The 18,536-nt window shown below is 40.1% G+C and overlaps 2 protein-coding genes across 3 annotated transcripts in view; one reads left to right on the top strand and one right to left on the bottom strand.

Moving 5' to 3' along the window:
* LOC145664209 (cyclin-A2-like) overlaps window positions 1–18,536 on the bottom strand; it is a 246,270-nt gene that overhangs the window by 116,758 nt on the left and 110,976 nt on the right. The window lies entirely within an intron of this gene.
* On the top strand, window positions 12,678–13,877 carry LOC145665188 (uncharacterized). The gene has a single exon (XM_081732473.1). The coding sequence runs from the start codon at window positions 12,678–12,680 to the stop codon at window positions 13,875–13,877; it is 1,200 nt and encodes a 399-aa protein (XP_081588599.1).

Here is an 18,536-nt window from a genome sequence, read left to right as displayed (position 1 = left end):
CAAAATGGTGGCCCTTCAAACTCTTAAAAAGTTCCAAGGGAACCAAATTTCGCCCATAAATAGGTATTCAGAAAGTTTGAATAAATTTTCCTCTTTTACTGAAATATTTGTGTGCAGAAACTTATTGAAATATTGGACCCGATTAATCGCCTAAAGAAGGTTCACGCCCTTTCGCTACGGTCAGTTTTTTTTTTTTTTGCAGGAGGGGGTTATTTCCCTATTGGAACAAGATGATTGTTAGTGATGATATGAAATTACACATTGAAAGTGAAGTAACTTGTGAAACGTGTTATTCGAAAGAATAATATAATAAATGTGCTTTTCCCTAACACAGAGAACTGTAAATCATGTATTTCGAGTTCGGGGGCGAGGAATGTTATTTGATTTGCTTTTTAGTAACACATTGCATTGCAAATAAAGGTAGACAACATTAGTGGTAAGTAAAATAATAATAATAATAATAATAATAATAATAATAATAATAATAATAATAATAATAATAATAATAATAGGAGTTGTTTGTGGCAAGGCAATATCTTCCTCAGTTCTTCTTCAAACGTAATGATTGTAACGCCATATCTCCCTTACAAACAAAATATTAGCAATTTATATCGAGAGAACGGGAAACTGTACTGCGATGGGACCAACGTTGGACAGTATGCACTCATATTACTCAGAAAAGTAAGCGATTTCAATGCAAAATGAACGAAGAGTCATTGTCATGGGTACACATGGGGCCACGGCAGAGCCCTCTTTAGGCAAAATGTCGATAGCTTATATCGAGAAAACAGGAGGTGATACTGGGATGGGACCAACGTTGGACACCGTGGACCCATAAGGCGCATCGAAAAAATTAGGGAGGCGGGCGCCAGCCAGCCTTACTTATTTCCACATAATAATATAACATTATATTGTCGAAATACACACACGAGTTAGCTACTAATATTTCATATTATTATTATTATTATTATTATTATTATTATTATTATTATTATTATTATTATTATTATTATTATTATTATTATTATCTACAGCGTCTTTTCATTACGTGAGCATGTTTGACATGAAACCAAAGAGAAAATCCATCCTGTAGCGAAAAGAAACAATACTTTCTCTCAAATGGATAAAAAATCAAGCCGAGATTGATTCGAACTCGCATGGACGGCGCGAAAAGCCAGTGCTTTGTCCACTATTTTTTTAACTGACTCACCGAACGCGTTTCAGTAACTTACTTACTGCTAATTTTACTTGCTTCACTCGTTTAACTTGCTTTTTCTAATAACTTATAACGACAGGGACACGAACACAGAAACATCGAGAACAGTTAAAAATGATAGATGCTCTCCCGCCGAGAATCGAACCCGAGACTCCATACACCCAAGGCTCACGAGCTAGCCTCTAGACCAGCGGCGATGGCAACGCTCACTTCCTGTGTCGTTAGAGATTACGACCACTGTCTTGCCAGCTATCACTTCTGTGGGTTGTATACTATGATCACATGTTTCTTCTTTGCTGGAAGAGTAAAACCTACATTATATGTAATACATGAGGTATTTAGACCTACATGCTCTTCATATAATGTAATAAAAGGGTCATGGTGTCGGATTTTAATACATGACGTATTGCAGTATACAACATGCTTTGCATTACTTGTTTGTTTGTAGACAGCTACTAGCTTAGTGTTCTGAAAGGTTGTGTATAAACTAGGGATAGCCCGTTCCGGAATTATTAGTTTTCGGACTCCCGAAAGTAAAGCCGGACAAATTCCGGGATTCGGAAAATTCCAATTTTGTAATAATTTCGGAATTCGGAAAAATCCGGAATTTACAAATTTCTGATTTCGTTAACATTCCGGAATTCGTAAAATCCGGATTTTTTCGAAAGTCGGAGTTTTTCTCAATTCCGGAATTTTCTAAATTCCGGATTCTTTCCGAGTTCCGAAATTCTTCTGAATTCCGGAGTATAACTGAATTCCATAATTTTGCGAAATCCGGAATGTGAAAGTTACGCTTCCGAAAAATGAATTTATTTTGGTTAATATGAATCGTGGCGGAAATAAGTCTTTGACCAGGTAATGGCGACTTCTTTGAAAGAAATGGGGAGTATGAGAATTCAATCTGTCATATTTGTAGTTTCGTGTGGAGAAAGAACGAACTTGTGAACCAGTGGTTTAAGAAAAACTCAAGTTATTAATATAAACTTTGCCGACTTCATAAAAGAAATACGAAAGACATTTTGAATCGAAAAATATAACATACAAGTTTGCAAGCGGATACAAAGAAACCTAACGTAACCAGACTAAAGACGCATCGTTTACCGTGTAGCGATCGCGGTTCAGTGGTCAAGGTGCTTCTGCAATTTTTTTTTCTTACTTTAGAATTTTTGATGGCGATTGATCAGCGATAACATACGTTTTATTATATTCAGATATTTGAATACTCGGATGTTTCAATACTTGAACTATCAAATCTTCAGGAATAATAATAGTAATAATAATAATTATCATTATCTCGTAGAAGATTAAAAGCTAGAAGCTAAATTATCGCTCAGGTCATACCATTACAAGGAGAAACGTGACATTTGGAAAGAATATTTCGGTTTGGTTTAATGTTGCTCACGAGAAGAGGAGTTTCTCATTTCGTTTCTAAAACAAATAAAATAACATGAGAATTAACACTTTACATTCAAGACGGGTCAGGGCTAAATCAAAATTTTCGTCTCTCTTTGGAGATGAGAATCGAGACGAGACGAAAAGTATCGTAAACATTTCCCGTCTTGTCTCGATTCTCGAAATAGTGTATGTCCATTCTTTAAGTAACAATTGCTCTGTAGACTGAATCTCATAGGCTATTTCGTTACATTGTATTTCAGAGCTCATTGAATTATGCTCTGTGTAGGTATTTTTGTAGCAAAGCTTTTATATTTACCTCTGCATATTCTAAAAATTAGTTTATAATATGCCTTATTGTCTCGTGATATTCAGTTATATTTATTACAGTTATTTTCCTCAAAACATACTTTCTACATGAAACTTCAATAAAAGGTTCTAGTTTAAAATGTTGGTAGTTGCAGAGGTGTGTCTTGAAGGTACGGAACCCTTTCCCCGAAATCTCTACTTTTAAGTAAGTTTTGCCAAATTTCAGGGCAAGTTTAAAACTATTATTATTATTATTATTATTATTATTATTATTATTATTATTATTATTATTATTATTATTATTATTATTATTATATCAACTCCATGTATAATCTTTAAAAGATATACGATTTGTATCTGAATAGTATATACGGTTTGTATCTGACTGTCGATCTCGGTCGTCTGGAAGTCTTCAGGAGGCAAGGACATCGGTCACGTTCTGGGTTTGAGTTCCGAAGGGGCAAGTATTCGGGCTCGAGCAAAAAATTGTTAAAAGTTATAGGCTTCATCCAAACATATTCAAAACAGCTGGGACCGGGTTTGGGCTTCTCAACGGCTCGAGCGGCTCGGCTTACAGCTCATTCAATATCGAACCGATTCGAGAAGTGAGCCGAGCCAACAGCTCACCACACCGAGCCGATTTGAGCCATCGGCTTAGTTGAGCTGAGTCGAAACGTGCTGATGAACTAGTTTCAACTTAGCTGGCTCGAACCGGTTCACATAAGCCGAGTAGGTGACCCATCCCAACCGAGAAAGCTCGAGCCATCGGCTCAATTGAGCTGAGTCGATGGCTTGTTCCAACTAAGCCGGCTCGGGTCATCGGCTCATCCCAACCGAGCCGACTCGAGCTGTTCGCTCAGTTGATACGAGCCGAGCCGGTTGATATCACTACCCGAGTTGGTATTCTGCTTGGGCTCAAGAATTCGACCGTGCAGATCTCAGCCTTGATTTTAAGAACTACAGTATATACTTATATTGGTGATTACGACATTTGAGGCTGTCTCGTAATAATAATGATAAACTCTTGTCTTCTCGTTATCTAGACGAGACGAGATACACTAAAATTGCCCCACGAGATGCACTAAAATTACGAGATGAGACGCACCTCTGTCGTGAGCAACACTAAAAGTATTCCACATTACTGCTTACATTTCTCATGGCTTTGCTTTCCAGTCTGATCAGGCCAATATTTCAAAACGAGTTAAAACGAGCTGAACGAGCGAGAGAGCCATTATCAAACTCAACTCAACTCGAAACTCGACCTCGAAAACAGCGACTTGGCTCGGAACTCAATTCAAGAAAATTACCTTTGACTCGACTCAAATTGTACTCGAGTCGAATTGAATTTTGGCTCGACTTGTGCTCATCCCTATTCGTGTTCGTATTTTATGTTTCCACTTCAACAATGTCTACTCTCTTTTCTCCTTTTACCTGCTGTTTCTGGATTTCTCTTTCGGTGTCGTCCTTTATTTACACCGTGCACTATTCTTATTCCCAGCTTGTGACCCGCTTCAATGTCTTATTCAGTTTAGGCTTTTCTTCTTACATTGACTTCACATGTGATTGATTTAATTCTCACTTTCCGCGCACGACCGATGAAAATGTTTTATTATTATTATTATTATTATTATTATTATTATTATTATTATTATTATTATTATTATTATTATTATACTATTGAACTTGCACGGCGAAATTACTGTATAATACGATATCATTTCTGTAATTTTACTCCATTGTATGTTATTTAGTTTATTAATGGGCACTAAATTGTCTCCAGATCAACGAATAAATTAACTACGGCATGAACTTTGGTGGAAATATCATTACAATAAGATTATTGGTTCGTTCCAAACATGTTCATGTAATGATATTTCCACCAAAGTGCATGCCGTAGTTAATATATTCGTTGATCTGGAGACAATTTAGTGCCCATTAATAAATTAAATAACATACAATGGAATAAAATTACTGAAATGATATCGTATTATACAGTAATTTCGCCGTGCAAGTTCAATAGTATAATAATAATAATAATAATAATAATAATAATAATAATAATAATAATAATAATAATAATAATAATAATAATAATAATAATAATAATAAGACATTGAAGCGGGTCACAAGCTGGGAATAAGAATAGTGCATGGTCTAAATAAAGGACGACACCGACAGAGAAATCCAGCAACAATAGGTAAACGAAGCAAAAAAAGAGTAGAAATTGTTGAAGTGGAAACAAAATACAAATACGAATAGGGATGAGCAGGTGTCGAGCCAAAATTCGACTCGACTCGAGTTCAATCCGAGTCGAGTCAAAGGTATTTTTCTTGAGTTGAGTTCCAAGCCAAGGCGCTGTTTTCGAGGTCGAGTTTCGAGTTGAGTCGAGTTTTGTAATGGCTCTCTCGCTCGTTCAGCTCGTTTTAACTCGTTTTGAAATAATGGCCTCATTAGACTGGAAACCGAAAGCCATGAGAAATGTAGGCAGTAATGTGGGATACTTTTAGTGTTGCTCACGGCAAGGGTGCGTCTTCTCTCGTAATTTTGGTGCATCTCGTGGGGCAATTTTAGTGTATCTCGTCTCGTCTACGAGACAGCCTCAAATGTAATCACCAATATAAGTATATACTGTACTTCTTAAAATTAAGGCTGAGACCTGCACGGTCGAATTCTTGAGCCCAAGCAAAAGACCAACTCGGGTAGTGATATCAACCGGCTCGGCTCGTATCAACTGAGCGAAGTTGTTGTATTACTATACATCTGCTTCCGCCCCTGTCAAATCTGGTCGATCTCGTTGACGCGACATATTTGCTTTTTTATACCCCTTTCTTCGTTTACTGAACAAAACAGTAACTATTCTGAAATATACTACTGCGCATGCCTCGTAGATAAATATTTCTGATGCCAATAGTTTCCGTTTTGTCCAAGGAATGTTCTTTTTCTTATTCCCAGCATGACCCTTTTATTACATTATATGAAGAGCATGTAGGTCTAAATACCTCATGTATTACATATAATGTAGGTTTTACTCTTCCAGCAGAGAAGAAACATGTGATCATAGTATACAACCCACAGAAGTGATAGCTGGCAAGACAGTGGTCGTAATCCCTAATGACACAGGGAGAGAGTGGTGCCCTTCCCGCTGGTCTAGTCGCTAGCACGTGCGCCTTTGGTGTATGGAGTTCCGGGTTCGATTCCCGGCGGGAGAGCATCTATGATTTTTAACTGTTCTCGATGTTTCTGTGTTCGTGTCCCTGTCGTTATAAGTTATTAGAAAAAGCAAGTTAAACGAGTGAAGCAAGTAAAATTAGCAATAAGTAAGTTACTGAAACACGTTCAGTGAGTCAGTTAAAAAAAAAGTGGACAAAGCACTGGCTTTTCTCGCCGTCCATGCGAGTTCGAATCAATCTCGGCTTGATTTTTTATCCATTTGAGAGAAAATATTGCTTCTTTACGCTACAGGTAGCCCACTCTTTTCGTATTTTTCGTTGTCGTTCACAGTTAAAGTAACTGACTATTATTCTTTCTACGAATGATGGATCTTCTCTTTGGCTTCATGTCAAACACGCACACGTAATGAAAAGACGCTGTCGATAATAATAATAATAATAATAATAATAATAATAATATGAAATATTAGTAGCTAACTCGTGTGTGTATTTCGACAACATAATTTTATATTATTATGTGGAAATAAGTAAGGCTGGCTGGCGCCCCCCCCCCTATTTTTTCGATGCGCTTTATGGGTCCACGGTGTCCAAAGTTGGTCCCATCCCAGTATCACCTCTCGATATAAGTTATTGACACTTTGCCTATAGAGGGCTCTGCCGTGGCCCCATGAGTACCCATGACAATGACTATCGTTCCTTTTGCATTGAATTCGCTTACCTTTCTGAGTACTATGAGTGCATACTGTCCAACGTTGCTCCCATCGCTCTACAGTTTCTCGTTCTCTCGATATAAATTGCTAATATTTTGTTTGTAAGGGAGATATGGCGTTACAATCATTACGTTTGAAGAAGAATTGATTAAGATATTACCTTGCCACAAACAACACCTATTATTATTATTATTATTATTATTATTATTATTATTATTATTATTATTATTATTATTATTATTATTATTATTATTATTATTATAGTTATTATTATTATTATTTTACTTACCACTAATGTTGCCTACCTTTATTTGCAATGCAATGTGTTACTAAAAAGCAAATCAAATAACACTGCTCGCCATTCAGGCTCCCGAACTCGAAATGCATGACTTAAAGTTCTTTGTGTTAGAGGAATGCACATTTATTATATTATTCTTTCAAATAACACGTTTCACAAGTTACTTCACTTTCAATGTGTAATTTCATATCATCACTAACAATCATCTTTTTCCGATAGGAAAATAACCCCCTCCTGCAAAAAAAAAAAAAAAAAAAAAAAAAAACTGACCGTAGCGAAAGGGCGTGAACCTTCTTTAGGCGATTAATCGGGTCCAATATTTCAATAAGTTTCTGCACACAAATATTTCAGTAAAAGAGGAAAATTTATTCAAACTTTCTGAATACCTATTTATGGGCGAAATTTGGTTCCCTTGGAACTTTTTAAGAGTTTGAAGGGCCACCATTTTGAACATTTTCATCTGATTATTCTGGTTAACGAACTCATCAAGATATTTCAACAATTAATGTTTGTGCCAAGTTTCGTCTCAATCCGCTGAAAATTAGGGTGGTTATGGCATTCACAAATAGCGTTATATATATACAAATAGATAGATAAATAGACACACAGAGGGAGAGAGAAAAAGTGTTTTTCTCCCTTCTCGCACCTGTGGTGCGTCAGAGCTAAACCGGGCCCCTTTGCAAAACGTATTGACCAGCCTAACCTAAACACAAACCTCTTACTTGCTAACGTAGAAACGTGGTCGGGAGGTGTAAGACATGTAGAAATTGTATTTTTAATAACCATGAGTATGGTCCACTTCCATGTTTTTCTTTTTACTTTTTGCAGCTACATTGGAACCTTCAATTTTTATTCTTCACTAATTGCAAATGGCGTTTACATTCAAAATATGAGGAATTTTGGTGGCATTTGTTCGGATATTCTTCTCTTTGGAAATGAAGAAAAGAATAAAAGCAATACGCAAAGACAAAAAGTATTATCAGTACTAAACATTACCAATAATAATTGCTACGAAAAACTAAATACGACTTCTTTTACCATCTCTCATGAGTTGTATGTATTATTAACAAAAATTTTTAAAATGTCCTCGCTTAAGATTCGAACTGGCGACCTTTGCATTTGTAAGCCAGCACCTTAACCACTACACCAAGATCATGGCATGGTGATCGTTTAGTTGTCGGCGTATTTGTTGTATTTGTGTTTTATGTTCCCATTTCGACAATTTTTACTCTTTTTTTGTAAGTTTAACAGCTGTTTCTGGCTTTCTCTTTCGGTGTCGTCCTTTATTTACACAATGCACTATTCGTATTCACAGCTTGTGCCCCTCTGCAATGTCTTATTCAGATTAAGCTTTTCTTTTTGCCCCTCAGTAAACATTTGATTGATTTAATTCTCATACTCTCCACGGATGGAGCGCAGGAATGCCAGACTCGAAAAATAGGTGTACATTTACTTTCCTGACAGATCATACATGACCGATAAAGGGGGTTTCCATGGACTCCATGTGTTTCCAAAGTTTTCCATCCTACTACCCAAGCCAATGGTGAAGTGAAAAATTCTTCACGCGCTTTCCTCTATCTTCTTTCTTACTCTTCTTTCCTTCTCTAATACACATTGTCCGCACTGAGAAAAATTTTCATAGAAAATTTAACAGTAAAGACATGTAAAGTTGATTTTTTCGTAATTCCGTACTTAAATTACGTACATTTGGACTTGAAACCATTATAATGTTAATTTATCATGTGGCGAAATGGAAATACAACATGCTGCATTTTGTCTTTTATGAAACATCTGTAGTACGCAATAAATGTACGTAACGACAGAAAGGTTTTCAGTTCTGTAATGTTAAGAATACATTCCAGACTGGACAGAAAATGTGACGTAATCCACGAGAGATAAATGCCTTTCAGGAATGAAAATATTACAGGTTATCCTATCCAGTACGTGTTTTTTGACATGAGTAAGGAAAATATCGCAGGAAGAAGAACAAATAGTTTTTGTAATGCATTTTTTACATTATAATGTTAAAAGAAACTCAGTAATGTGAAAATGTTCGTAGTAAAGTGCAAACTTCACGTCAGTAATGAAATTTTGTCATGATAATGAGACATACCCATTCTACACTGCAAAGATCAAACAAATCCGTACTTTACAGACATTATGCAAGGAGACGAAATGTTTTATCATTACTTTTAAAAGACAGTCTAAGGAAAACATGATTACGTACAATTGCTACGTACAACTGACCTTTCACTCGGAAAGTGCGACAAATAAAGTACGTAAAGGTATGATAGAAAGTCATTATAATGTTATATATCCCAGAAAATGGATAAAACTACATTTAGAACGAGTACTTTACAGTAAGTAATGGAAAAAAGTCCTGAAACTCTGTGTAATCATACAGTTGTTTGGTATTAAAGTTTGTATTGTCATGTTACTTTAATAGGTAAGTCTTTACTCTGACTCCAACTGTGACTTTAATCGGTTCTTATAGGTTCAGTTACTTTCTGGAACTGTATGTGCGTGAGTCACTTGTTGGAACTGTTCGTGCCTTTGGTGTGACGTCTTAGTTCATATTTTTCCCACTAGGTGTCTGTGTAGTCATATGGTAGTTTGTTAGTGTGATGTCACATGCTATGTGATCTGTGGTCACATGTTCTGTGTGCATGTATGTGTGTGCTGCATGCGGGAAGCGCGTAATTGAATTGGTTGAATTGAGTTAGAGAAAACCTATCATAGTTGTGGTCTAAAGCTGAAGATATTTTCGACCTATTGTAAAAGTGGACGTTTATTGGTTTCTTGTTTGTAATAATAGCAAGTGTGTTCGGTTTAATAAAACGACGTGTGTGCGGAAAGGAACTTTTTGAGTAATGTTGAGTATTGCGCATGTGTTCTTGGTATCTTATTTTTTCGTGTGTGGAATCAGCAGTTATGAGTTCATTATTCATGAGTGTTCTATGGCGAAATGGTGAGTGTTTTTTTTTTAATTCATATTATTTTTATTCTTGATTTGTTTTGCATTTGAGTATTAGGCAAAGTATTTGGTTTGCTGCTGCTTGTCCTATTGTCTTGTTGAGATGTAATTTTTTTTTCTTTGTCATGCACTGATTTATGATTAGAGACGAGCGTTTTTTTTTTTAATTTTTCCCTTCTTATCTTAGCTTTATAGTAGTGGTGTGATTATTTATTATTATTTTGGATATTTTTATGGTACTTGAGCGGGGGGTTTGGGGGCTGAAAATTCATAGCCACCGCTTCACCTGAATTGATGTTTAGTAACATTGTGGCCCTTGTACTTATAGTATAATTCTCAACATCGTATAGTAACATTGTGGCCCTTGTACTTATAGTATAATTCTTAACATTGTATAGTAACATTGTGGCCCTTGTACTTATAGTATAATTCTTAACATCGTACATTACTTTCACTGTGTTAGTAATCGTAATCGATTCATGTGATCCGGTTCCGGGAGCAGTTTAGGAATGATTCCTAAACTGCTCCCGGAATCGGATCACATGAATCGGTTGAAGTCACTGTTTGGCTCAAAGTAAAAATTTGCCCTTTAATATTACCATACAGACAGTAACGCATTATTCCAGTTATAATAGGTGGGGAAAAAGAAATGCAAAATTTCCATCACCCACAATTCCACACTATATGAAAAAAACCGGAATGTTTTTGTGCTAGGACACAAGAATAACAGATATGGCAAACAGATGGCAGCACTATTGACTTGTAACTTTTATCCAACAATTCACACGTTCACAAAACTATTATTGAGACAGATGGGCATACAGAAAACATATAACATTATTTGTTACTTGGTATAAATGCCAAAGATACTGCGTAAACCTTTGATTATTTCAAACAATAAAATCATGCTAATTTTCATAGCCAGTTCAGAAGTTATTTCTGATATGCTTGGAAGACATGCGATCCTCAAGGATACATACTTTCTCAGAGCTTGCTCTGAAGCGTTACCTTGTATATGGTGACGATTTTTGAATTAACCTTCCGTTTCCATATCCTGAGCCTCTTTCTCTGCTTCTTTCTAGAGATCCGTCCGTCAGACTCATCAAGCCAAGGGCGTCCGGATCTACGGATCGAGCCAGAGGAGCTGCTCCTCCTGGGCAACTATCCAAACGGGTTGTCCTACCTTCATCATATTCATCACTCACTACACTTCATCTTCGGGTCTCACGGCTTTCTAGAAATCTATCGGTCTCTGCTATGGCAGATCAAGCTGCTTCAGGACCAAAGGTGGATGGACGGCACGGTGGTCTTCCTCCGGTATTTGTCACTCCGTCCGCTTCGAGCACGAAGGTGGTCAAGCGGAAGGACACTTGCAACCGGCAGCGAACCATATCCGGTAGCTCTACAGCTTCATCAGCTTCAAATGTCTCCACCAGGTCTAGGTCTCCACGAACCACACAGCTGTATGCTGATACTATTAAGGAGCCTCGACATCAGTCGAAGAAGCAACACAGAGACAATATTTCAGACAACTCTGATATGGATGCAGCCGATGACAATAGAAATACACCCATTCCAAATTCTCAATCATCTCACACCAATAATCAGCCTCCTCATCGCCCGATTCTACATTCGTTCCTTCTTCAAAATTATGACACGAAATACAGCAATGAAAAGTTCATCATGTTACAACTTAGGAAATATCTTCCAAGCATTCCACTCGCAGAAATAATTAAGACACGTAACGGTTACATCTTAAAGTCCATAGATCCGCAGTTTGCTATCACCATCAGAAACAAGGCCTCGTTTGAGATCTTTGGGAAAAATGCTACTCTTACATCTCTCTCCTCTACTCGTCAGAAACAAGCACCGCCTCCAAAACGTCCACCATATCTATCAGTTGTCATCCGGGGGGTTGACCCAACATATTCTGACGCCGAAATTCATGAAGAGCTTCAACATGAAGGGCATAACATTCATAAGGTCATCCACATACGAAACAATCAAGGCGCAACTTTTATGGTACGCATTCTCACCTCTTCCCAAGATACAATAGACGCATTACTCACTACTGGCGCATACATCTATAAACGACGCCACAGGGTTGAACCTTCACGCTCTCCAGCTCCTCTTCCAGTGAGATGCGAAAAATGCCAAATCTACAATGATCACAACACTGTAAATTGCAAAAATCAGCCAGTCTGTGGACATTGTACAGGACCACATCCTACGCGCCTCTGCACCAACCTTCAACAGCCACCTGAATGCCCCACATGCCATGAACAACATCCGGCCTATAGTTATAAATGCAAGAATAAACCTCAACCTGATCAACAACATCCTGATTTAGTCGTACCGCTCCGGATGCCAGACTCTCCACCTAAAACCGATCTTCAAACCACTGATCCAGTTACCATCCAGCAGCTTCTTCAATTTCTCACGCTCACCCTACAAAACATTCATCCTTTTCAACGCAATCATATTCTGCAACAACTTACCAAAGCTGCTAAATCAGTCTTCAATGTCAACTTCTACGCCACCTATACCAACAATTACGTTCATTTTCATACATCCCGTCAAGAAACAACTGTTTAACCTACCCGTCATTATGGATTTAGTCTTTCTTTTCATGAATATTCGCTCCTTACCTACCAACAAAACCCTTTTCGAAGCACTGTTACTCGAAGAACACGTATCTGTATTTTTGCTGAATGAGACCTTTCTCACCAAGTCTACCGTATGTAATATTCCTCGCTACACACTCACTCGTCATGACAATACAGCTTCTGCATTACGGGCCAATGGGGGAGTAGCAATTGGCTTTCGCAATCACATACCATCTCGCCATCACATTTGTCCTGTTCCACACCTCCCTGAGCATATCATCATAACATTGTACTTCAAGTCAATCATCATCACTTTTGCTACTATCTATGTTCGACCCGGTCACCCCATCCCACTTGAATTTTTCAGTCATATTTCTAATACCTATAAACATTTCATCATTCTCGCCGATATAAACTTTCATAGTCGCACTCCGAATGAACGCACACGCTTTACAGATCATATCACCACTCACACTACCGGCATCATACATACTCTCCCATCTGCTACTAGACCTGTGTCCAATACCACTCCCGACATCGCCATCACCTCAAATACACTCGCTGCTAACAGTACCTTCACAGTTCTTGATCTTCTTGGTAGTGACCACGCCCCGGTCAAACTTTCATATCATTTTGGCACCACTCGTTCACATACTGCACTTCCTCCACTACGAACGCCTCGCTTTGATAAAGCCAACTGGAATCAATATCGCACATATCTTACCCATGCTGTCGCAGATCTCCACCCTCCTACATCATCTGACGAGCTATATGCCCACGTTTCTACTATCACTTCCGAGATTACCCGTGCATCCGAATTATTCATCCCAACTTCTATCTCCACTCCATACCAACCTAAATTACCTCCGCACTATCTAGCTCAGATCAAACGCTCTCGTCAACCATATCGTGACTACGTCCGGACACGAAATCCCGAAGCACTACGTCTTCACAATCAGCTCCAACGTTCTGTAAAAAACTATATTGAAGCGTACAAAAAGCGCCAATGGATTAAAACTTGTAACACTCTTGCAGACACAGCACATCCATCACGTTACTGGAAACGTTTCAATGCGCTTTGTGGTAAATTCAGCAAAACGTCTTACCCACTCATCATCAACAACAATCAAGCCGCTTCTGATCAGAACAAGGCGAATGCGTTTGCCGACTACCTCCAAGACATCTTCACCCCTCAACCCTGAGATCATATTTTTTCTCATCCAGTCGATAAAGTCAACACAGCGAGTCATCTCTTCCAACCTAGTGTCAGCCATACATTACCGCCCAATGAACTCACTTCTCCCATTACTGTTGCCGATATCACTTCCGTTGTCCGGACTAAACGAAACTCTGCTCCAGGTTTTGATTCAATTACATATCGCCACATCAAGGAAAGTCCACCGTCACTACTCCTTTTATTAGCCTCTATCTTCACTTTCATCCTTCGAACAGGCTTTTTTCCGGCCGAGTGGAAGATGTCTAAAACGCTCATGTTCCTAAAACCGAAAAAAACACCCAGTGCTGTATCTTCCTATCGCCCTATACAACTCACTTCAACTTTTAGCAAAGTACTTGAACGCATTCTAGTCAATAGGCTCCAACCTTATCTCAGTGCACGCAGTCTCATCCCATCTTTCCAAGCCGGTTTTCGCCCGTCATACTCCATCAATGATCAGCTCCAACGCCTAAGCACCCTTATCACAAATCATTATAATTCTGTACGCCCATCCTGTCTTGTGCTTTTGACCTTGAAAAAGCATTTGATAAAGTCTGGCATCTCGCCCTCATCTTCAAACTCATCAAACTTAAACTACCAACATCATACATCCGTTTCGTCTATCACTTCTTGGTTTGCCGCATTACATATGTTCATATTAACAATCATTTATCTCATCCAATCTTTCTACACTCAGGTGTCCCTCAAGGATCAGCTTTGTCCCCCTTACTCTACTTGCTATTCGTTTCCGACTTTCCACCTCTGCCTGCAGACGTACATATCTTTCAATATGCCGATGATACCGCCTTCCTTGCACTCGGCCGTACTATTAGACACATCAACCTAATATTGCAGGAATCAATTGATCGTTTCTCTCAGTGGTGTCGAAAATGGAAGCTGACTATAAATGCTTCAAAAACTCAAGCCATAGTATTTCTTCCACCACGCACACGCTCCAGAATTCACAGAAATCCATCACTTCTCTCTCTCTCCATACAGAATTCGCCAATTCGTCTCAGCAGAACAGTAACTTATCTCGGCATTATATTTGATCAACATCTTACTTGGACTCCTCATCTGAACTACGTTAAAACTAAAGTCTATAACCGCCTCAATCTCCTAAAACGTCTGACAGGCACGACATGGGGACTTACATCGCACCTCGTTCTAAACACGTATAAGGTTTTTCTCCGTCCCGTGCTGACCTATGGGTTCACTGCCTGGATATCAGCTCCACCTTCGTTCTACTTCAAACTGGCAACCTTCGAGCGCCATGCCTTTCGTATCGCTCACCGTATTTCTCTTCCCAGTCCGACTCGTTACTTGTACTCTCTCATAACATTTCCTACATTGCTTTATCACATTGAATCTCTACGCCGAAACTTCATCACCATTCGCTACCAGCAAGAACAATCACTGCTTTTCGAAACTATGCATCACCTCGCCCTCTCATCTATTCGCCCCCGATACTACCATCTCCCACTTAATTTACTCTTCACACTATATTGTTATACCCTACCGCCTAATCATCCAGACTTAGCACTTGTGCACGATCACCGCCTTCATGTCCATCTTCCGCATATCTACCCGTCATATCAAGCACAGTAACCCCTGTGTCATCTAACAGGGCCTCCTCTGTCTACATTGGCCTAGCGTCGCCCCTAGGCAGAAGATAACCCGCATTTGTCTTTATTAACAATACCTATGTGTTGTGGCGTGCATCGCACCTCATTTCATACCTCATATTCATTTATACACATTTGCATTATTTGCACAATAATTGTATCGTTGTAATCATCATTATTGTATTTATAACTATATATAATTTTGTTAATTACCTCACCTCTAAAATGATTATAGTCGCAAAGACTATAATGACCGAGTATATACAGTAATAAATAAAGTAACATCTATCAGCCCATCGATTATAACCTTTAATTCCTTAATTTCCATTCCATCCCTTTCCTTAAAGAGGGTGTAGCCCTCTACAGGGTAGCTAGCCCAAGGGCTAGCAAAAAAAAAAAAAAAAGATCCTCAAGGATACTGAGATAGGAAGCTGTAGTGCGCGTCACGCGAGTGCCTGTGCTCCTGACATCTTTTCGTGTTTTCGTGAAAATATAAACTGTTATTCCCCACATCTTAAATAAGCATTGAAATAAACATTTATTACAGTGTTTGCGAACATTTAAGTGCTGTGACGAACTCTAGTGACTGTGAAAGTGCGGTGCAGTGTGCATGTTGCATGCGTAGCTAGCAGTAGAGTTGGTAGTTAGCAACAAAGCACGGCAGCACTATAACCGCCATTTCGACGAACAAGAACAGTTTTGTTCAGCAAGTTGCGTGGCCCCGAGACGACAGAAACCAAGAACCTGCTTCTGATTGGTCGGAGAGACGCAGGTGCGAGAGCCAATCAGAAGCCAGCATTCGCTAGCAGCACACACAAAAGAGCAGGACCATCGTCAACTAGCTCAGTTGCCCGCTGGAGCGGGAGCCCGGCTCATAGGCTGGGGAAAAATAAAAATTAGGTCCTTTTCCCATAAATAATAAAAGATCCTAGCAATACGGCTAAAAGAAAAACTGGCCGCTAGGAGCTCGTCCAATACGTTCCTAGACAGCGTTTAGACGTCAGCCAAGAAATGAAACAAAACACTCAGGTCGCCCCCACCCCCCAAGAAGCAGTGATCCACATACCAACCAAGTGCCTCCCGTCAGGAAACCACCCGCAGGACCGGAAACAAGCCTTGCGAAACAACTAAAAGCTATGAGTTTTAGTAACTTAGGCTCTGTTCAACGCCGCAGAACAACCCGTCAGGCTAAATTGGTTCCTATGAGTCTCGAGGAACTCCACGCCCTCACGGCTCAAACCACTTCTACCCCTCACATGAACGAAACAGCTGACAGTGCAACCGTTCACGCGGATGCCCCCCAGATCCAAGATCAGTCCATCGAGATGGCAGGGTCCAGTGATGAAGAATACGACCCTACCGATAACGCAGGAGAGTTCCAACACCCCAAGAAGAAAGCGAAAAGAAGACCAGAAAGTAGCATTACGCCACCTGTTGAATTCAGGAACTCTTTCTCGGCGCTGGACACCACCAACGACCCACCCAACGCTGGGGGTGGTCAAACACCCACCGAATATGAAGAAGAAAATCCGTAGGACACCGTCCGCAGCAGGAAGATACCCCCCTCTTCATATATGACGTCGAGAAAAGACATACTTTCATAAAAACGCTAACCGCAAACTGCAAGGATCCCTACAAAATTCTGCAACCGAGTGCATACATAAAAATCCACTGCACCACCTGGCGCGACTTTGAAATGATGGAAGCCTTCTGCATCCAGACCGGACAATCATTTGCCACAGAACTTCCGAAACAAACACGCCCAATCAAAGTAGTCATCCGGAAGATGCCACTCGACACTCCAACGGCTGACATACTACAGGACTTGAAGGACCAGGGGTTCACCCCAACCAATGTGGTCCAGATGAGGGGACGCAGTGACCCGTCTGGCAACAGGCCCCTGTTTCCGCTATTCCTTGTTACTTTACCCAAGGACCCAACGAACAACAAGATTTACGATCTCAAGTACCTTCTTAGTTACAGAGTGGCAGTGGAACCCTACAAGGGTCAGTCAATTCTCCAATGCTACCGATGCCAACGAGTAGGGCACACCACGCAAACATGCAGGGCGACCCCTCGCTGCATCAAATGCGAAGAATCCCATCTCTCCACGGAATGTCCGAAGAAAACGAGGGACACTCCGGCAAAATGTTGTAACTGCGGAGGCGAACACCCCGCCAACTACATGGGCTGTCCCACGCTCAAGGCGGCCAAAGCCAAGAGGAAACAGCCAAAGCAAACTCCAGAACACTCACACTTCAAACTCCACAAGGAACAATACACGAACCGGAAGAACAGGCAGAACTTTTCGCCCAGACCCTGGAAACCACCTTCCAGATCAACGCTACCAACACGCCAGCAACCACCACTGCAGCAGTACACAGATCCTACCACCTCTCCCGAATAGAAGACCCACCTCCTCCAGAAGCCCTCACAACACCGCGGGAGATACGAGCAATCATCAAGAGGATCAATGCACACCGGGCTCCAGGTCAAGACCGAGTGACGCCGCAAGCACTGAAGCACCTCCCGAGAAAGGCCCTGGTCCTACTCTGTAAGTTGTGCAACGCCATTATGAGAACCGGACACTACCCAGAAGCCTGGAAAGAAGCAAAAGTCATAATGCTGGCCAAACCAGGAAAGAAAAGATCAAACCCGGCCAACTACCGCCCTATCAGCCTGCTCTCGCATACCAGCAAGGTGTTTGAAAGAGTACTGCAGAGCAGACTTCAGCAATTCATAGCAGATCATGACATCATCCCGGACCACCAGTTCGGCTTCAGGAAAGGACACTGCGCGGATCAGCAGCTGGTACGGGTGGTAGAGAAGATATGTGACAGATTCAACGAGGGAGGCCACACCTTGGGGCTTTTTCTCGACATAGAAAAAGCATTCGACAAGGTGTGGCACGAAGGCCTCTTTCACAAGATGATGCTCCAGGGCACTCCGCACTACCTTCTGAGAATCATCAAATCCTTTCTTCAAGGAAGAACCTTTCGTGTTGCCCATGCAGGACACCT

This window comes from Thermobia domestica, chromosome 11 (assembly GCF_964235325.1).
Source record: "Thermobia domestica chromosome 11, izTheDome1.hap1.1, whole genome shotgun sequence".
Taxonomy (NCBI): Eukaryota; Metazoa; Arthropoda; class Insecta; order Zygentoma; family Lepismatidae; genus Thermobia; species Thermobia domestica.
The sequence above is the reverse complement of the archived record's forward strand: the minus strand, read 5'-3'. Positions and strand labels throughout refer to the sequence as shown.

Bases quoted from the DNA above. Each gene is read 5' to 3' on its own strand.
- LOC145665188 (XM_081732473.1), top strand. From the start codon at position 12,678: ATGGATTTAGTCTTTCTTTTCATGAATATTCGCTCCTTACCTACCAAC.